At 35.7% G+C, this 16,550-nt stretch overlaps 1 protein-coding gene across 6 annotated transcripts in view; it reads left to right on the top strand.

Moving 5' to 3' along the window:
- ADAMTS6 (ADAM metallopeptidase with thrombospondin type 1 motif 6) overlaps nucleotides 1-16,550 on the top strand; it is a 289,127-nt gene that overhangs the window by 244,769 nt on the left and 27,808 nt on the right. For 3 of the 6 annotated variants that reach the window (XR_011249658.1, XM_069556308.1, XM_069556309.1), the window contains 2 exons: nucleotides 5,534-5,663; nucleotides 14,868-15,072. Coding sequence is in view for 3 of the 6 variants with exons in the window: in XM_069556308.1 (XP_069412409.1) it covers nucleotides 5,534-5,663; nucleotides 14,868-15,072 (335 nt within the window). In the remaining 3 variants the exon portion in view is untranslated. Of the gene's footprint in view, nucleotides 1-5,395; nucleotides 5,493-5,533; nucleotides 5,664-14,867; nucleotides 15,073-16,550 lie in introns of those variants that run through there. The other 3 variants (XR_011249659.1, XM_069556310.1, XR_011249660.1) reach the window with 2 other exon arrangements.

Consider the following 16,550-nt stretch of genomic DNA (forward strand, 5'->3'; position numbering starts at 1 on the left):
CCTTTTCTTAATCCCGCTTTCTTAGGATGTTCAATTTTCCTCAAGACAAGGGAAGACGCTGGAAAGAGAGAAAGGAAACCTTTGGAAGATAAAAAACTAGCACAAGTCTTTTCAGAAGAAGGAAGTAATTGGGTGCAGCTGATTGGTACCCTGATGCCAGCTGTTAGATCCAAGGCAGATGGGCTTTGCTCTGCCCTACAAATGCTTATGTCTGGCCAATAATCACAGCACAGCAGCCAGATTCCAGCCGTGAAAGGCAGAGCAGAGAGACATTTTTCCCCCCCCCTGGCACTTGTTGCTCTCTGGATGCTATCTGCACTAAAGATTCAGTTCAGTTCAGTAGCTCAGTTGTGTCTGACTCTTTGCAACCCCATGGACTGCAGCACACCAGGGTTCCCTGTCCATCACCAACTCCCAGAGCTTGCTCAAACTCATGTCCATCGAGTCGGCGATGCCATCCAGCCATCTCATCCTCTGTCATCCCCTTCTCCCCTGCCTTCAATCTTTCCCAGCATCAGGGTCTTTCCAATGAGTCAGTTCTTCGCATCAGGTAGCCAAAGGATTGGGGCTTCAGCTTCATCATCAGTCCTTCCAATGAATATTCAGGATTGATTTCCTTAGGATTGACTGGTTTGATCTTGCAGTCCAAGGGACTCTCAAGAGTCTCCTCCAATACCACAGTTCAAAAATACCAATTCTTTGTGCTCAGCTTTCTTTATGGTCTAACTCTCACATCCATATGTTACTACTGAAAAAACCATAGCTTTGACTAGACAGCTATTACTTTGTCGGCAAAGTAATATCTCTGCTTTTTAATATGCTGTCTAGGTTGGTCATAGCTTTCCTTTCAAGGAGCAAGCATCTTTAAATTTCATGGCTGCCTCACCATCTACAGTGATTTTGGAGCCCAAGAAAATAAAGTCTGCCACTATTGCCATTGTTTCCCTGTCTATTTGCCTTGAAGTGATGGGACCAGATGCCAAGATCTTAGTTTGTTGATCATGGCATTTGAAAAAAATGCCCAGAGAAAAGCAATAAATTGCTAAATATTTTTACACATGTATCTATAAAGTGATTTAATTATCTGAAAAAAGAGAGATGGGATGTGAGAACTCTGAGCAGTTTACAAGAGGAATAGAAGAGGGACTGAAAAGGATGCAAGAAATGAAAAGCAGGAAAGTTCTCTAAAGTCTTCACTCAGGGTTGGCCCTGTGACTGCAACTGCTGAGCAAAAGACCCTATATTGTGAACCATCACCATTTCCTAGAATAAGCACAGAAGATGAAGGATTCCATCCAGGACTTCTTGCTCATTTTCCTATGGTATATTGCTGTTTCAAAATACTAAATGCCATTTCTTCATGTGTACCTTGAGCAGTGATTCAAGCTGTGTACTCCTTCCTCCTATTGGACAACATAACTTTTGATGGGCAAGTAGATCATCTGTAACCTTTAACTATTGGCAGAAATGAAATAAAAGATCTGTCAAATTTAAGCTTCCAAGCTAAAAATAAAGGTTATGTTTCTGTGTTAAGAAGCATGTTTGCTGCCCTGTAGCTCAAATGGTAAAGAATCTTCCTGCAGTGTAAGACACCCAGATTTGATTCCTGGGTCAGGAAGATCCTCTGGCGAAGGGAATGGCAATCCACTCCAGTATTCTTGCTTGGAGAATGAACAGAGGAGCCTGGAGGGCTACCATCTGTGGAACTGCAGAGTCGGACACGACTGAGCAACTAACACTACTACTACTACTACTAATCAAAATGATAAACAAAAGACTCTAAACAGGATGCACTCATTTTAGAGAGTTTAGAGTAAATATATATTGGTAGTGATATCTTTGTATTAAATTTTGTAATATGAAAGCAGCAAAGTTTTGGTTTTTTTTTTTAAAACAAGGAAGAGGAATTGCATTTAAGAACAGAATTAGGTATAGAATTTGCATGCCTGTAACTTCAGGTGTTTAAGAACAAAATATTAGTGCAGTTGTAAGTCTGACCAATTAAATTCTGCTGAACATCTGCATATCTCCAGGGGATATGGGCACTAAACCACAGAATTTTATTTTTGATTAGGCATATACTGACTGGTCATACAGATATTTTATGTTTTGGGTTATAAACTATATGTCTTTAGATTTGAAAGCATAGTGGTTTTGTGTAACTGGATGTAATTTTTCCCAAAAAGGTTTAAATCAATTTCTTAGCAATGTTTTACAGATTACTTTAAAAGAAGCTATGTACAAGAGGGTTAATCATATAAAAAGATTCTAAACTCAATCATTTCTCTTGTTGACTTAGTTTAGATTATTTCCAGTTGATTTAAATTTTCTAACGCTAAAAGCTGCATTTTCCTTAATCCATAAGTATGTGTTGAAAAATCCATTCAATTAAGTGCATTGCCTTAATTGTCAGCAACTCTGTTGCTACTGACTTAAAAAGAAAAAAAAATCTGTAAACCTACCAAGTGTGGGGGGTATAAATTGGAAGATTTGTGCTGTTGAAGGAAGATAGTTCAGCATTTTAGGAAGATTTGGAATAAATTACTGGTATAGTCAGTTCTTGAGTGTGAAATACCACACTATCTAATGTGGCATTTTAGAAGAAAATTAATAAAAGATGAATGCAAGGAAAATGTGTCTTTGTAAAATACAGTTATTTCAGCTGCTTATTCAAAACTTTAATTTTTGCTTCATAAAAAATAGCATTCTGAAATTATAAAACTGAAATGCACCCCTAAATATCCTAAATTCTAGTTGTTAAGAAACTAAACATGAGGAAATTAAGTCAATTTGTAATTCTTCACACTTAGCTCAGTATCGCATAAGAAGTACAGTGCCTTGTATTCAGTAATTATTCTCTGTTGAATGAATGAATGGATGAGTGAAAGAATGAATGACCCACTAACCATGTTTAGCTGGCACTCTTAGTTTGTGTACTATTAATTTTAATTATTGGATCCCACCAAAGAATAAAATTGCCTTAAAAATAAAGATCCAAAGCAAAGATATGAGATTGTGGATAATTTTTATTTTGCTCTTTCTGGTTTTGTGTATTTTCCAAATTTCTGACGATTAATGTTATATAGCTGAATTTGTTTCAAGATCGTACGTGGATAGAATTTATCTTAAAATCAAGTGTAAATCTTACCTCTAATAACTAGTATCTCATCTGTGATTCACATTGCAGAGGTCTTTCTTTTATAATTAAGGCTACTTTTAAAAACTAATATCATTATAACCAAACAACATTTCTAAGATTTTTTAAGGAAGTAGAATTTTATCTTAACCTGTAGAAACTGAATTGATATTTCTGCCACTGATATCAAGCAATATCAGTCCCATTTTGTAGTGTTGAAAATGTTTATCCTCCCTCAATAAACATAAAATTAAATTAAAATTAAAAGCTTATGCTTTTCTGAAAAACACCCAAGAATACTAGATTGAATGACAACTTTCTTATTGCAAGTATAATCGTATTTTTTTAAATTATTAAACATATTTATAAAAGTTAGTTAAAGTTGTAAGTCCTTCGTATAAGTGGATATTTTGAGTTTCCCCACTTCAAGTATAATCATATTTGAATGACTTTTTAAAAATAACCATACTAACCTATAAAAACAATTCCCTGCTCTTCCTGATAGGAACAAAGTATTGAAGTCGGGCGGATATATATTCTGAGCCATTGTGGCATTTGGTAGTTGAATCCGATGACTAATAATAGAGATTTTTGTCTAGGTGAATCACATGGACTTAGTTATCTGCCCACTGGGATGACACAATGAGGAACTATCTGGTAAATATTGTGGAACATCTGTGAATGGGTCAGAGATATGCCTGATGTGAATCATTCTTCCCTCAAAAATCTTAAGTTTAATAGTAAAAAAATTCCAAACTGTTGTTGCATAAACTGAGATGTTTGGCCTATTCAATGGGTTGGGAAGGAATGAATACAACACATACTCTGAGAAACTTTGCCAGTAAGTTGTTTGGCTGTGCTTTAAAGCTCTAAATTTAGGAAAACCAAGAAACTTGTTGAAGATGATTAGTAAGAACCACTGCTAGTAATCAAATACATCTTCTTCGACTGCTTACCACCATTATGGAGACTATGGGACTTAATGGTTTTCCCTATCAGGGAAATAGATTTCCTATCTTCAAATTCAAAGGGCTTAGTTAAAAGTGTGCAAAGCCTGATAGCTGTGGCACTCCCATCTGCAGAAGTCTCATGCATGCTTGAGGAAGGATTTAGTGCATACCTCTTTAGGTGACAGTTTCCTTCATTAAATGGTCCTGTTTCACACTGATTTCTCTAATCTGGGATCAAACTCTTTTCTTTAGAGCACTGTAGAAGCAACTGAGAAAAAAACTGAAGGTTTGTGTAGGTTTAGCCTGGTATGAAGCTGTAGTTTCCTGGATACTGCTAATGCTGCTTTTACAACTGGTTCTGGGTAATTTAGCCTACCTGGTTATAGAAATGAGGTGGGTGGTTAGCAAGGGTAGCTTAGTTTGTGCTTTTATTTTTAGTTCTGGGAATAAGCTACTACCCCCATAAGATCTGAAATATTTAGCATTGTCTTATAGATTGACTTTTCTCTGAGACTTTGATAAACCTTATCTTTGCTTCTTTTGATTCTTCCCCACTGAAGAGAAAATGAATCTGCACAAAGTCTATTTCCGGGCATGCTTACAAATAAGAGTGTGTTTGTGTGTGTCCTTGTATTTTGTGAAATGTGAGCAAGTTGTGGTGGATATCTTTGCCAAAAATAATAAACATATTTAGAATTTTACAACTTTTATGAGAATATTTTTAGCTATGGCAAACAAGTTATATAGACCAATATTTAAGGATGAAAAGTATTCTGTAAGTTAATATCTGATGGAATATGTATATATCTGTTTGACGATGGTGTGATCAACAGGGCCAACTCTACAAAAGCAAACAGATTACTTAATGGGTTGCAGTTCAAAGAGGCTCACTGCTGTCTTTAAATTCTAGACTTTGTGGACTTTCAGAGAAATAAACCTTTTTTAAATGAAAGGGAGAAAAATGAAATGTGTGAATGTTATGTGTTCCTAACAAAGACTAAATTGATTGGATTTTTCCTACAAAATATTAAAATGTAAATTTGTCCCTAATGTTTTGTTTTTAAATAGATCTACAACCATTGTTTTGCATTGAAATGTATATTCATATACTTTATCTGATTATATTTTGGGAAAATAAAGTTTCTTTTTTTAAAGGAAAGCATGAAGAAGAATATACATATGGATATACCAATTGTTTAAAATTACCAATAGTTTCTTTTCTGAACTTGAAAAGTTATGTTTCTAAATATGAGAACAGTGATTTTGCCTAAGTTTGCAATATAATGACCAAGACTTCTCTCCTTTTTAGAGAAGCAGTCAAGTATTCTGGAACAGATAAGACAGCATCGATCCAGTGAGGTTGATTCCCGACAGAGGAAAGCTATGCATACCTAACTTACTGGAAGGTAAACTACTCTTCAATTAATGATGTCCTCCTTTTCTCAAGGTGTCCAAAGACAGGAGGTGGTCTGTAAAAGGTTGGATGACAACTCCATTGTCCAGAACAATTACTGTGACCCTGATAGTAAGCCACCTGAAAATCAAAGAACCTGCAACACTGAGCCCTGCCCACCTGAGTAAGTAAGAGAAAGAAGTGAGAAATATTTTCAAGTGCACAGAGAAAAACATTAGATATTCTTATCTGGAAACATACATTCATATGATATTAATAAATTAAGCTAAAAATATCAAGTAAAACATCACAGAGGGTAGGATTTTGATTCCTATTTATTCACAAAATTTAGTAAGTAACCCCTTTAGAGCAGGGACTTCAGTAGATTAATCCTGGCATAGTGCTGGTAGTTGTCATATTTCCTTAATTCTAAAGCACATATCTTTTGCATTTTAACATCTCTGAAATTAGATTCACTTTGCAATTGATGGTGTCTTACAATAATAATCAACATTATTTTTGTTTAATGGTATATAAAATAATGATATCTTAGATTCAATAAACTATAAAGGATTGGCATGCAGTCCTATCTTTTCCAGATATTTATCTTAAAGGCTTAAAGACTTTTTTAGTTGTTTAGAAATATTCTGTAATGGACTAGCAGTGCTTTAATTTGCTGACCTGGTTTTAAATTCTGTCATCCTAAGGCGTCTTGTCTTCTAAGTGTTGAGCACAGGCATAGAAGTATACTTCAATCCCTTTCCATTGATTAATGTAGCAATTACAACTCACTATAAAGGGGGGCAGAAGAGAGCCCATCCATCTTAATGATGTCTTTTAAAAAATTCAAAAATATGAGGCATGCTGTCAGTGGCCACATTCTATAATATGAAAGAAAGGCTTTTTGATTGAGCAAAAGACAACAATTATGTGCAAAAAGACAAAGATGATGATTCAATCCTTATCATGTATGGAAGACAGAACATGTATGGAAGGCATTTCATTCTTATTTGAGAAATCAGAGTAACCATTATCCCAAGGTTAGCTAATTATTCCCAACATGAAATTGATTTAAAAAAACAGAAAGTAGGCAAAGGAATTTATGTATTCTAGGCTCTCTAGAACTGGGGAGGGAAATTCTATAACAAAGTAATTCTTTCTCTAAGAGTAAGAGTCACAAAAATCTGAAACTTAAAATGGATAAAGAATTCTGGTCCCTTGAGAGTCCCTTGGACTGCAAGGAGGTCCAACCAGTCCATCCTAAAGGAGATCAGCCCTGGGTGTTCATTGGAAGGACTGATGCTAAAGCTGAAACTCCAGTACTTTGGCCACCTCATGCGAAGAGATGACTCATTGGGAAAGACCATGATGCTGAGAGGGATTAAGGGCAGGAGGAGAAGGGGACGATGGAGGATGAGATGGCTGGATGGCATAGCCAACTCAATGGACGTGGTTTGAGTGAACTCTGGGAATTGGTGATGGACAGGGAGGCCTGGCGTGCTGCAATTCATGGGGTCTCAAAGAGTCGGACACAACTGAGCGACTGAACTGAACTGAACTGAATATGGTTTAAAAAAAAGTCTATGGCGTAGACAGAAAGCAAAGAAGAGCTAAAGAGCCTCTTGATGAAGGTGAAAGAGGAGAGTGAAAAAGCTGGCTTAAAACTCAACATTCAGTCTTTCTCTATGTTGTTTCCTATTTTATTTATTTTTAATTTAATTTTAATTTTTTTCATTTATATGTTTTTATTTTTTAATTAATTTATTTATTTTATTTGGAGGCTAGTTACTTTACAATACTGTAGTGGGTTTTACCATACATTGACATGACATACATGTCATGGTTTTTGCCATACCTATGACATAATACCGGAGAAGGCATTGGCACCCTACTCCAATACTCTTGCCAGGAAAATCACATGGACGGAGGAGCCTGGTGGGCTGCAGTCCATGGGGCCACTAAGAGTCAGACACGACTGAAGCAACTTAGCAGCAGCAGCATGACATAATACATAGAAAATTTTTTAAATAAATAAATAAAATCTGTTTTTAAGAACACTACACATTGCTCATTTTAAAAAAACAAACAAAGAAACAAACTCAACATTCAAAAAATGAAGATCATCACATCTAGTCCCATCACTTCATGGTAAATAGATGGAAACAATGGAAACAGTGACAGACTTTATTTTCTTGGGCTCCAAAATCACTGTAGATGGTGATTACAGTCACAAAATTAAAAGACGCTTGCTCCTTGGAAGAAAAGGTATGACAAAACTGAACAGCATGTTAAAAAGCAGAAACATTGCTCTGCCAACAAAGGACCATTTAGTCAGAGCTATGGTTTTTCCAGTAGTTATGTATGGACCATAAAGAAGGCTGAGCACCGAAGAATTGATGTTTTTGAACTGTGGTGTTGGAGAAGACTCTTGAGAGTCCCTTGGACTTCAAGGAGATCAAGCCAGTCAGTCCTAAAGGAGACAGTCCTGAGTATTCATTGGAAGGACTGATGCTGAAGCTGAAACTCCAATTCTTTGACCACCTGATGTGAAGAGCCAACTCTTTAGAAAAGACCCTGATGCTGAGAAAGATCAAAGGCAGGAGGAGCAGGGGATGACAGAGGACAAGATGGTTGGATGGCATCACTAATTCAATGGACGTTGGTTTGAGCAAGCTCCCGAAGAAGGACATCGAAGCCTGGCATGCTGTAGTCCATGGGGTTGCAAAGACTCAGACATGACCAAGTGACTAAACAACATCAACAAAATATGGTTAAATCGATATATTTGTTGATATTTGTTCCAAAATAATAATACCTTCTGAATTTTTAATATCCAAAGTCTACCGGTATCTGCCTGAATGTTTCAATCTTTACGGGAAATACACACCCCTCGTCTCTGGAAAAGTTAAGTGGCTGCCAAATGAGGAGCACACAGAATCTAGGGTGATAGAAGTTTTTATTCTAAGACTTTTGCAATTTCATGTCTCTTCTTTTTCAAATGTGATCACTATGTAACTAACACCTTAAAATCCAGACATGGGAAAGTATAGAAATACAACCTGGTATGTATTACAAAGACAAGATATTTAATTATTTTTTTATTTTCCTTTCTTCTGCTAATTATTTTTGTAAATTTGTCTCAATAGAAGCTGAAAAGCTATATAAAACAAAGTGATGCTCAAAATGCACAAGCTGTTTTTTGACATTTCTAAAGACCTAAGTGTATTTCCATATAATTGTGAACCTCATCCTAGTTACTTCCCCAGCACTGAATACTTTTATGTATTATGTTTATCATAATCAGCCATTTAAGGCATTTGAATGGGCATGGTCACACTTGTTTGGGCCTCAGCTTTTTCATTTAAGTTCAAATGCATGCTATTCAAGCATCCTTTGAGATTTCAGTGGTTGGTCATTTCGTCCCATATATTACATGCTTGTATATTACAGTGGAGTCTTTTTTTAATACTTTAAGGATAATTGACATATTGGAATCAACCTAAACAATTAAAATTGTTTTGTATTTCCCTTTCTTTTGTAGTTCTGAAATAAAAAGTTACTTCTTAACTTTTTTGTTGTTTGGAGGTAAGAGAATGGAATTTGAAAAAGAAAAATCAGTATTCTTTGTTGAAAAGAGCTAATATACATATTTTAAATATTCTTTATTAGTGTAGTTTTTCTTATTAGTCCCTTTTTAATTTCTTCCATATTTCTTTGAATTCAGACTATGAAAAAGGAATTTTTTAATTTAACTTTTATTTTTTTATACCCCAATACAAAATGAATAAGGAAATCTTAATAAACTATCCAGAATGGTTATCATATGTTATAAGATTCCCATTACATTGGTATTATAGAGATAAGGCTCACTGAAAGACCACTGAATTCAAAAAGACTTTAAATGAGTGTGGGAGAAAGAAGTTTTTTCAGATGACAATGTGACAATCGTGTTTGGTTTTTTCAATACATATTAAAGCATAAAATTTCTTAAATACAGATAAATAGAAGAAAATTTTAAAAACAATAATTCTTGTAAGATCATGGTTAATATTTTTCATCTTTTTCAATGTCTACATCAGCAGATGTTTGTAACAAAGTGGTATTATATTATTTGGACTTCCTTGGTGGCTCAGTAGTAAAAAAAAATACACCTGCCAATGCAGGAAATGTGGGTTCAGTCCAGGGATCAGGAAGATCCACTGGAGAAAGAAGAGGCAACCCACTCTACTATTCTTGCCTGAGAAATCCTATGGACAGAGGACTCTGGCAGGCTACATACAGTCCATGGGGTTGCAAAAGGGTCGGACACAACTTAGCAACTAAACAACAGTTATTTATGATGTCTTGTAGTCAGTTCTCAGCATATTGAACATTATGTTGTTCTGAACATTAAACACCGTCTACAACATTTAGTAGATAGGTCATGTTTATTTGAATTGACTTTCCACTCTAGAACAATTTTCTCTGGGCCCTAGCTTTTGATCCCTTTCTATTCCACAGCATTAATCATTTTTGCTTCTAAAATTTCTAGTGTAAACGGAATTTTGTTTAACCTCTGGGACACATTGTCAGATTACTCTCTAGAAAGAATGTATAGTGTATTCTCACTGATAGTATGTACATAAGACTGTTGTTTCCCTAACCTGAACAACAGTTGGTAATATTATTTTTAAAACAATCTTTAACTATTTAAAGGGGAAAAAAAAAAACCTTGATATCTAATTGCTGTTTTATTTTTTGTACTTCTAGAATTGCTGATGCAGCTAAACATTTAAAAATTATGTTCAGTGGTCATTTCTTTTTTGTTTTTTTCTCTTCATGGCCTGTGCCATTTTTCTATCAAAGTGCTTATCATTATGTTATTGTTTTGTATGAAGTCTTAATAAATTAAGATTTTTAACTCTTTTGGAAATATTTTTTTCTAGTTTGTATGATCTAGTTTTACTTATAAAAGCTTTTTTAAAAATACTATATAGGAAAACTATCTATCTAACTTTTATTTGTTTCGTTGGTATAATGTTAAGAAGGCCTTACCCAGTTTATGCTTATGCTTTCAAAGTCTTTTTTTTTTATGTAAACTCTAGTCTATCTGAAATATATTTGCCTGCTTTGAGGAAAGGACCTATATTTATTTTAAGATATTACTGTTTTCCCAATACCATTAATTTATAATCCTAAATGGTACTTTTTAGTCAGAAACTATCTTTTCAAATAATGAAATATTTTAAATCTCCTTTAGTCATATTGGAGACTTTATAAGTAGAGACTGGAAAAAAAAAAAAGAGGGCAATAAGATTTGTCCTTATATTATGTAAAGAAAATGACAGGGACTAGGAAGAATAGACAGAAGAGGCATTGATAAAGAAATACTGATAATCGTGTTTATTTGAGAGACTTTAAAAAGCCAAAGGAAGTCTTGCTGGGAAAAAGTAATGTGGTCAGAGGATCAACTCTTTTATGAGAATGAGAATAACAGTCAAGGTGGTCAGGTGACTAGGGAGAGAGAAAAAAAAACAATAATTCTAAAGGCATTGAATGAAAATAGTGGGATTCATGACACAGGCAGAAATCATTAGGAAAAGGAAAAGGGAGGAGTTGATGTTAAAGAGCATGACTGATAGGAAGTTGGTGCCTCACCGTAGGAAAAGGAAGTAATGCTGAGTTAGAATCCAGAGAAAGGCCAAGCATTCAGTTTTTACCATGCTGTCTTTTAATAGCAAAAAGATTTCTGTATATGACCTCATGTGAAGAATCTTTAAATACTGAATATAATTCCTGTATGTAACTTTGATTTTTAAATTGGTGAAAATCAGAGAGGTGAAAGCAATAGAATATAGTACATGGTGCTGTACTGTGCTTAGTCCTGTCTGACTCTTTACAACCCCATGTACTGTAGCCTGCCAGGCTCCCCTGTCCATGGGGATTTTCCAGGCAGGAATACTGGCATGGGTTGCCATGCCTTCCTCCGGGGGACCTTCCCAACCCAGTAATCAAACCCAGGTCTTTAGCATTGCAGGCAGATTCCTTATCGAGCCACCAGGGAAGCCCTATAAAAATAACTATAGTACAACGCAAAATATATTAAGTATGATAAGAGTTATAAGCAAAAGGAGTCACACTGGAGAGAGATTTTTACCCAGGGGCAAGGTTTTCTTAATAGTATCTTTTTATTACAACCATACTCTAAGTTTAGGAAAAGATCATCAAATTCCTGTATAAAACTCCAAAATATCAGACCTGGGAGGGATCCTAGAAGTCAACTCCCATCATCTCACTCCCTTCCTCCAGTATTATTGTTTGTCGTCTTAATGTACAGATACTGTAGATTGGATTACACAGGCTATATCAAGCCACTCTTATTTCAGACACTCAAAAATGAATCCTACCAACTATACAGCTTCTTCATCCTGGTGAGAATGAAGACAATTTTATTATAGGTTCTTCAGCTCAAAAAGGAATAGCCCCAATATTATGCAGATTATAATGATTCAGCAGCTGATAATCTCTGAGAATTTTCATGCTCGTATTTTACCACTGAATCTAGAGAATGAAAAAAGAGAAATAGGGAGAATGTCGTCAGAGGGTCAAATACATGGAAAATGATGAGGAAGCAGTCTGTCTTAAACTGGACAGAAGAGTGGTGAAACTGGGACTAGTAGATACAGTGGTAAAATTGCAAAACTGCTTAAATATCTGGATGGTGATTTAATCCTTTAGAGAGACATGGGAAGGGATGATTTGCTGAGCAATAAAGATACAACAGGGAGGGACTGAGTGTGAAGCCTGAAATCAAAGTTAAAGTCAGAAGGGAAATTAGGAGGGTAGATAATGTTTTTACTTTCATACACTTTGAGTTAAATGCTAGAGTGATACATCTAGGCTAAGAGATGGTTGGCAATAAAAGAGAGGATGAAGAATAAAAAGGCAGAGGTGGCCCTGGCCTTGTGAGCAAAAATAACAGCAACACCTCCTGAATCATTGCTGTTACTCTGGGCACCTGTGTTTAATTTGAAGGTCTCCATCCCTCTTACATTATGAGACCTAATGAGATCATGGCTGGAGGTGGTATGACTGAACTTTTTGTGGCTGAGTTATACACATTACTGTTTTATCCCCTAATCTTGGTGATGAAATCATTGTTTCGAATTGAATCAGAGTTTCACTATGGCTGGCATGCAAGTTATTATTCTCAGTACACATTTTCCTCTTTACCAAAAATGGTACTAACAACTTAGGATCCTATTAATCTGTGGAAGACAAAACGGAAACAATATGAAAATCACTTTAAATCTCTTCTGGAAAATGACTTAGAAAAAAGATGTTGATGTCAGTTTTCTAAAATTCCAGATTAAATTGTCACTCTTTAAGTAAATTTTAGATTGAAAAATTATAAATTTTTTACAAAATATATTTTAAGTTTGGGAAACTGGTTAATTATATTTCAAATGCTGGTTTCCCTCTGTCAGTAAAGATAATAAAAATAATAATGAACAAAGCCCATTGGGGCTTATTTGGCTGAGTCGGACACGACTGAAGTGACTTAGCAGCAGCAGCAGGCTCAAATTTAGGGCACTAGTACTCTGACTTCACTAAGGTATTACCTTCCACATACAAAACTGGCACAACTGAATTAAGCTCACGGAAAGAGCTGACAATTGTTCTTAACTTTTATACTCTTCTCTCTGGTTAGTCTCCTACCCAAGAGCATGAGCGTCTCCATTTAGCATGTATGCATGATTTATAAGCATGGATTGAAGAAAATGTCTTTTGACCTCATGTTTGTGGTTTAGATTCTACTATTTGTTAGAAATGTTGCGTTGTTGAAAGTGAAATTCAGCGGATAACAGTGGATGCGGGATCTAGTCCTAGCTCCATCATTGCACTTATCATGATTTTGGAAAACAGTTTTCCTAACACAATGTCTTACTTTCTTCTATAAAACAAAGCGCAGTGCCTTGAGCATAGTAGGCATTCAGCATATATTCATGGCATTAAATACAATCGTGTATCAGTCAGGACTCTGGTAATACTAGCACAGCTTCAACTTCGGCTAGCTTCCACACTGAAGAGAATTTATTGGTTTATATTAACAAAGCCGAGGGAAATATAAAAGTGGACCTAGCTTCAGGAATGGTTGGAATCAAGCACTCAAATACTTTGAAGACTCTAGCTCCTCCTCTGCATTCTTTCAGATCAATTAATTCCACTTAACAGGGACATGGCCATCATCAGCTCTTATATCTTTATATACCCTTGTGACCAGAAAGGAAAGTATTCCTTTTGCTTACTTTTAGATGTAAAAATTCTAAAGCTGAATTCTTGGCTTGGTTGGGATTGTGATTAGTACCCTTGGACCAGTTAATGTGCCCAAAGAGTGAGTCATGCAGAAATATGACACAGACACAGACATACACCTGAAATTGTGTATATGGAAGTTCATTGATGACTTTAGGCATGGTATACCTACAAATATAAGATATGTCCTTTTATTGAGACATTTCTATTTCTTCCCACATTAGCTCTGTAGAAGCTGTTTTTAGGAGTAAAGGAGGTCAAAGCAAGGGATCTCCATGTTTTCACAGACCTGGCTCAGGACTCTACTCCTATTGCAGAGTCTTCAGCACTCCCATGTCTTCTGAATGGACACCTGGGCCATCTCTGCCCCTAGAAGGACAGTAAAGACTTGTGTCTTATGCAGAGCGTGATGCACATTTCTGGGAATCAGGAAACAAATCCCTTGCTCCTGCAGGGTGGTTTTATCACCAAACACTCAATTGAGGGAGAACCTCTCTCAATATAATAATAAAAATGGCTTCTGTGTCTTGTTTGTTGTGTGTCAGATGTTGGTAGAAGCTCCTGAGACCCTGTGACTAGCATATCTTATCTTAGTTATGTTCAGGGTGATAGCTTGAATATGGCCATAATGAAGTATATATATCACAAAACTGGCAAATGCGATGGATCAGGACTCTCTCCCTCCCATGAGGAGCCAGTTTTTAACATTTACCAGCATGTGTCTTGGAGCTTCATGTTAACTTGCTTAATCCTCATGAAAATCTCATGATTGGTATTGTTATCCTCATTTTAGAAATTAATTTTAAAAATGGAGAAAAAGTTTAAAAACACATAATGAATTGCTTGTTTGAACCTGTTTGCCTGTTGCAAAGCCCATGCACTATACTCTAGAAAGCAGCTAACAGTGGTTTATCTTTTCCTTATGTATATGGAAACAGTTCTTCTGTTTGTCATTTGTCACGTCAACAAACACTGAAATGTTAGCTCTTCTGGGAAGAGGAGGTCGTCCACTGATATAGTGCCTTTACTCTGCTGAAATCTCTGGCTGCACTGAGGGAATGCTTTTCTGTGTTTCTTTCACTTCTTGCTGCAGGTGGTTCATTGGGGACTGGTTGGAATGTAGCAAGACTTGTGATGGTGGGATGCGCACAAGGGCAGTACTCTGCATCAGGAAGATTGGACCTTCTGAGGAGGAGACACTGGACTACAGTGGTTGTTTAACACACCGGCCTATTGAAAAAGAGCCCTGCAACAACCAGTCGTGTCCCCCTCAGTGGGTGGCTTTGGACTGGTCAGAAGTAAGGAAATCTGAGGCTGTATGTTTTGAGATGTCTTAACTATCAATACCAAAGCATTTAATATTAAGGACACCTGAGCGTGTGAGCGTCTTAGAACTTAACAAGTAAGGACTGCATAACAGTGAATTTGGCCATGTTATACTTTTTTTGCTGCTTGCCAGGAACTAAAGGTTTTGGGGGTCAGGAAACTCAATGAGAAACTAGTAATCAATTTGATTAAAAACAAGCCTGAAGTGAATTTGAGAGACTATTATAGTGAGTTAAGGTATATATACATATATATACCTTATGTATATTTTTCTTTCTTTTTCCTTTTTCTTTGCTATTATTGAACAGTATTTATAGGCTCAAAATAAGTGATATGTTTATCTTTTTTTCAAAGTAATGTTCAAGCCTAACTGTATTAACTCTTACATATGAATTTGTTAATTGATTATCACATATTATATATCTATATATGTTTTAATTGCTTCTGTGGAGGAAATATGGATTTGAGGGTTATAACATATCAAAAAGTCAAATTCAGATTTTATCATTACCTCCACTTACATGATTAGTGAGGAAGATCTGACTAAGATAATGTTTTTCTGGCATACATGTAAGAAGTCAAATATAATCCCAAACCCTCAGAGAAATGGTCTTATGAAAAATGAGGTAAGAGGTAGAGTTAATTGACTCTTCATTCTGCATGAGACATACACATATACATATTGTACCATTCTCTACTTTTCCTAAAGAGGAACTGAATCTTTCTCAAATGTTGTTTAGTGTTAGAAAGGATGAGTATCTGGCTATATAACTAAAGATCATTTTTCTAAGTTAGCAAAACAGGATGCATTTCCTGCTGGAAACATTGTGGTACTTGCTTTAGGTATTTCCTGTAGACCTCATAAGTTTGTGAAAAAAATAAACAAAAATAATTAAACACTGTTCTTTAGGAACCTATGGATGTAACTTTTCTCCCTGTGAATCTTACTACTTGAGTAGCCTTATTTTGCTAGAGGGCTGGGGTTGAAAGAGAGACTGTATTTAAGATGGTACATGGAAATGGAGATTCTGACTAGTTGTGGTTATCTGTGGAATCTTTGGGAGAAGTTGGGATTGTTCTCCCAAGTTTCCCAAGGCCATAGTCCTTCTTCAGTAATTATATTCTGCCTACCTAACTTTTATTTGTGTTTCAATCAAATGTAGAGATATTCCTGGTATTATTCACTCAGTGGTTATGGAAAAGGTATAAACTCTTCTGTTACCTACAGTGAGTGGATTAACTGCTAAATTCGTTTGGAAGATAAAATCCATTGATAAAGAAGAGACATTTTATAGAATTGTACATGTTAGTAGTTGTTTTACTTGCAAGTCAGTGCCCAAAATCCTTGAAGAAATTCATAAATAGTTGTTGATAATAATGGCAACATTGTTACTGGAAGATCATAATGGGAGACCTGATGATTGGCTGCAATGTTTGAAGGGTTTTAAGC

This window comes from Ovis canadensis, chromosome 16, assembly GCF_042477335.2.
Source record: "Ovis canadensis isolate MfBH-ARS-UI-01 breed Bighorn chromosome 16, ARS-UI_OviCan_v2, whole genome shotgun sequence".
NCBI lineage: Eukaryota > Metazoa > Chordata > Mammalia > Artiodactyla > Bovidae > Ovis > Ovis canadensis.